This window comes from Miscanthus floridulus, chromosome 1 (genome assembly GCF_019320115.1).
Source record: "Miscanthus floridulus cultivar M001 chromosome 1, ASM1932011v1, whole genome shotgun sequence".
Classification (NCBI taxonomy): domain Eukaryota; kingdom Viridiplantae; phylum Streptophyta; class Magnoliopsida; order Poales; family Poaceae; genus Miscanthus; species Miscanthus floridulus.
In genome coordinates this window covers 28,455,192-28,460,137 of record NC_089580.1, presented here as the reverse complement: position 1 = coordinate 28,460,137, position 4,946 = coordinate 28,455,192, and the positions used below count along the sequence as shown (strand labels likewise).

The following is a 4,946-nucleotide window of genomic DNA, read 5'->3' as shown; positions in this document are numbered from 1 at the left end:
CGAAGCCTTCTTGACTCAGGTTTAACTCGGCCTTCAACCCCATTACGCGTCCAATCGCATCTAGCTGAGAAATCTTTGTACGCTCGTGAAGGGGTTTCTATGCCGAGTCCAACATTTTGTAGAAGTCCTTTGCGGATTCCTCCATCTCCTCCTTCTCACGTCGTTCAGCGAAGTGAGCTTGGTGGGCGTCATCTAGCATGTCTGCTACCCCGGCATCATCATCAAAAGCCTCGAGGCGTGCTCTCACCACCTCCGCTCTTATACGATCTGCTTCACCATGGTAGATCCACTGCTGGTAGCCAGGCATATAACCATTGAACACAAGATGTCTACCCATGGTCTTCTCGTCTACTTTTCTCCTGTTGTCACATTTGCTGCAGGGACACCAAACTAGAGAATGTCCTCCTGCTCTTGGGCCAAATGCATGTTTCAAGAAACCATCTGTCCCCTTCACCCATTCATAGTCGTAGTCACTCCCGCTTCTCCAGCCCGTGTACATCCACTGACGGTCCTCCATCCTTTAACATTTACAGCATAGAGTATCATGACCATCAATTGCATCTACGCAGTGTTCCTACTGTCTAATAGGTGAGGATAGGTCCTAATCCCACCCACGGATGCATAGATGAGGTCAGTTTCCATGCTCCGCTCCTCTCCGAGATAGAATTTCGGCAGCACCTCCCTGTTGTTCTCCCGATACATGTCCTGTAAGGGAGAGTGTGTATCCAGAGAACAATAGGGAGGTGTTGCCGAAACTCCTTCCCGGACCGGAGCAGACCATGGAAACTAACCCATCAACACATCCACGGGCTGTCCAAAAAATGTGGACAATCCGAAACAGATACGGTCGCAGATACGCAAAGATCCGCATACCTACGACCGTATCTCTTTCGGACGGGAGACGCCTAACTGGGTTACGCGCGGGCTACGACAGACATGCACAAAAAGAGGTTATTTATACCTAGGGTGTCGGTGAAGTAAGGCTAGCGGGGCAGTGGCGAATCGACGCAGTGGCGAGGCGACGCAGTGACGGCAGAACCGCGATGTCGACGAAGACGATCGGGGTCCTCCGGGTCCCCTCCGACGTACTCTTCTCCTGCATAAAAAGACAATAGGTTATTTTTTGTTCAAAATTTCGGCAGCACCTCCCCTGCACGGGGAGATTTCCAAAACCTGCAAAAAAACGACACGATGACCGACATTCACAACGGCACGAAGGCCGACAACCACAACGGCACGAAGGCCCTCATATCAACTTACGGCACAAAGGCCCACACAACCAAAACGGCACGAAGGCCGACAACCACAACGGCATGAAGGCCCTCATAACAACTTACGGCACGAAGGCCCACACAACCACATACGGCACGAAGGCCGACAACGAGAGTTTTACCTAGGGTTGCGGTGGAGTCGGGCGTTGCGGTGCGGAGGTCCCTTTCTTCTCCGGCGAGGTCGAGCGACGTTGGAGTACTCCTCTCCCCCTCTTCCCTTTCTTCTCTCCTTTTCCCCTTCTTCTCCTTCTCTTCCCCTTCCTCCTTCTCCTCTTCTTCTCCTTTTCTTCCCCTTCCTCCTCCTCCTCTTCTCCTTCTCTTCTTCCTCCAACTTCACCCTCTGCCTCCTCCCCTCCAACAGCAGCCAGCGACGGGGGTGGCCTGGGGGCTGGGGTCAGGGCGGGAAGGCCGGTGAGGGGGAGCCACCGGAGGGCCGGCCGGGGCGGTCGACCTCCCCTTGCTCGACGGAGATGGGGAACGGAGGCAGGGCGCGACCTCGGCCGCCACTAGGCGTGGTGGGGCGCGCTGGTGGGGCGCCGGGGCGCGCTGGGCGGCCGAGGGCGGGGCGGCGGGCGCGCGGCACGAGGCGCGGCAGCGGGCGCGCGGCGCGGTGGTGGAGGCGCGGGGCGACCCGCGTGCACGCGCGGCGGTCACTACCGGAGACTGTGTAGTTACCGAGTGCCCAGACAATTACCGAGTGTCAAAAGTCGGGGCACTCGGAAAAAATTTATTACCGAGTGCCAACACTCGGAAACAATAAACACCCGGTAGTAGACCTCTTTACCGAGTCCGAACACTCGGTAACCTAAAACACTCGGTAGATCTACAATTTTACCGAAGGGGCGCACTCGGTAAAAAGAGACACTCGGTATTGAGCTGCCACGCCTCCAGTATACCAACCGTGCGCCAAACGGCGTCACGGCATGACATTTTGCCGAGTGTATAAGTATTTGCACTCGGTAATAATAAAGTTTTACCGAGTGTAAGTTCACAACACTCGGTAAACACTATCTTTTACCGAGTGTACTGGCGCAACACTCGGTAAAATTCAACCAAATTTCTTGTTTTTCCCTTCATTCTTTTTCCTCTATCCACATATGATATTTAGTACTCCATTCCAAAATATGGTGTTTATTTCGATTTATTTACTATATTTCACAAAATTTTCATTCTTTATGATAATTAGATACATATCGTGTAAATTTAATTGTAATAATTAAAATCGAACTCGATAAATCACGAGATTGGAAGAATTAACATTGAAGCATACATCTATATTATAGAAAAATTTTCATAACGTTTCGGAAGTATTTTTACATTCGTCGCTGCCGAACCGGTACATCTCCCAAAGAGACACTAAACATTCACAATGACGAGTAGGATTTCTATTAAGAGTGAAATTCAACATTATGATTTGAACTTAGAATTTTTTAGATAGTAAATAGATGACATGAAATAGTTAATGTGAAAGTTTGGTGAATTTTAGGATTAAATTGGCATTTTTTCATTTTTGTTTTGCATGAAATAATGTATACTTTTACCGAGTGTGACCTCAAACACTCGGTAAAGATTAGCCACGGCCCACCTGTCTCTTTACACGGCCCACCTGTCTCTTTACCGAGTGCCGTAGATCTAGGCACTCGGTAAACATTTATTGGGCTGCGGTGCTTCTGTTTACCGAGTGCCGTAGATCTGGGCACTCGGTAAACATGTACCAGGCCCACATGTAATTGGGCTGCGGTGCTTGAGTTTACCGAGTGCCGTAGATCTGGGCACTCGGTAAACATATACCAGGCCCACATGTAATTGGGCTGCGGTGCTTGAGTTTACCGAGTGCTGTATTTCTAGGCACTCGGTAAACAGAGGCATTCACTTAGTCGTTTCTCCCTCCCTCAAATCGTGCATTCACTTAGTCGTTTCTGTTTACCGCACGCCCGCGCATCCCCGCCGCAGCGCCGCCGTCCCCCGCGCCGGCGCCTCCCCGCCGTCCCCCGCACTTGCGCCCGCGCCTCCCCGCGCCCGCGCGCTCCACGCCGACGCCGGCGCCTCCCCGCCGTCGCCGGCGCCTCCCCACCGCCGCGGCCGCCTCCTCCCCTCCACGCCGTCGCAGAACCGGCGCGCGCGGTGGAAGACGAAGCAGCTGGAGAAGGGGAAAGGAAGGGCTGAAGCTCCAGCTCGACTCCTCCCCTCCACCACCGCCGCCACCGGGCGGTCCCCCACAGCCGCCGCCACCGGGAAAGGAAGGGCTGCAACCTGGGCTCCTCCTCCGGCTCCGGCTGCTCCTCCGGCTGCGGCTCCTCCTCCTCCGGCTCCGGCTCCGGCTCCTCGCGCTGGCCGTCCTGGACGCGAGCGCGCTGGACACCTGGGCGATCCACGGCGTCGTCTGACTCCGACGAGCTCCCGGCCTCCCGCTCGACACCGAGCACGCGGACGCGCAGCCCCCGGCTCCAACTCCATCCAATCGTCCACCCTTTTCTGAGGTATTCTGAGGCTCTTCATCTTCATCATCCTCGCTGTCATGAACTACCAGTGCAACCTTGGATGTGCACATTTTTTTCTTTCCCATTTGTTGTTGATGTTACAGAAACTACCAGTGCCCCCTGCATTGCATATTGCGAGTTGGAATCTAGGAAACACAATCCCAAGTTAGCTTGGGCATCATCACATGGCACCTCTTGTATAAATTTTAGTGTATAAATTTTAGTGCATTACAGAAACTACCAGTCTCGCTGTCAAATTAAGTTTAGTGTATAAATTTTACCTCTTGTAGCTTCTTATTTTTTTGTGAGAAAAGAATAGCCAGTTTCAACGTAGAAATAAGAAAGATTAAGGTGTAGCTAAATGGCTTGCTGGTTACATGGCATCACATTTGTAAACTTGTTATTGTTTAGCATATAAGCATATATATAAGGCACCAACCTTCTACAGGTCACACTGAGACACACCATACTCTATTTTTAGAGGAGGTCCTAAAATTTGTCACGCCCAACACCTGCCTCTTTAAACCTTTGGATGGAGGACTAAAGAGCCCGCCTCTGAAAATCATTCCATTTCAGAGGTGGGCCTCATAAGCAAAAGTCTCTGTAACTAATAAATTTTATAGATGCCTGCTACGTTTTTATGCACACAATACTACAGAAATAAATTTTATAGATGCCTCCACAATCCCCATGCGGCGATAACCCACCTTGAAACAAGAAGATTGTGTTGTAAGGCAGGATGCTGATCTAACTGTAACTGATGTTTGCTAGTTGGTGCTATATACACTGTTTATCATATTATTATCATTTTTCTGAGGAAAATTATCATGCATTATTTCCTGGCATAAATAGCTAAAAGATGTCCAAATCTTGTGAATGCTCACTTTTTTTATTTAAAAAACAATCAAACATTTTTAGAAAGGGGCTATGATTCTCGGTTTGATTTCAGATATAAGTCCATCTGGACTCATGCACGGGGATTAAAGTGAGTTGTGCAATGTCCCTAATTACTATCAATATAATCTTTACCATACTCCCTTAGTTAGACACATCTTTTTCCGAAACACCAGTACAAGTTCAGAAGCTCATAAACGCATGCACGCACACCCTACCCCTATGAATGCAGACCGGAACATATCTAGCTAAATAAGGACAAAACTTAAAAGAGAAAGTAAAAAAGGTGCTTGAAGTTGCT

The 4,946-nt window shown here is 50.2% G+C and overlaps 1 protein-coding gene across 1 annotated transcript; it reads left to right on the top strand.

The window, feature by feature from the left end:
* Positions 1-1,741: 1,741 nt before the first annotated feature.
* LOC136453703 (uncharacterized) lies at positions 1,742-3,658 on the top strand. The gene is made up of 2 exons (XM_066454261.1): positions 1,742-1,936; positions 3,185-3,658. The coding sequence occupies exons 1-2, from the start codon at positions 1,742-1,744 to the stop codon at positions 3,656-3,658; spliced, it is 669 nt and encodes a 222-aa protein (XP_066310358.1).
* Positions 3,659-4,946: the final 1,288 nt, after the last annotated feature.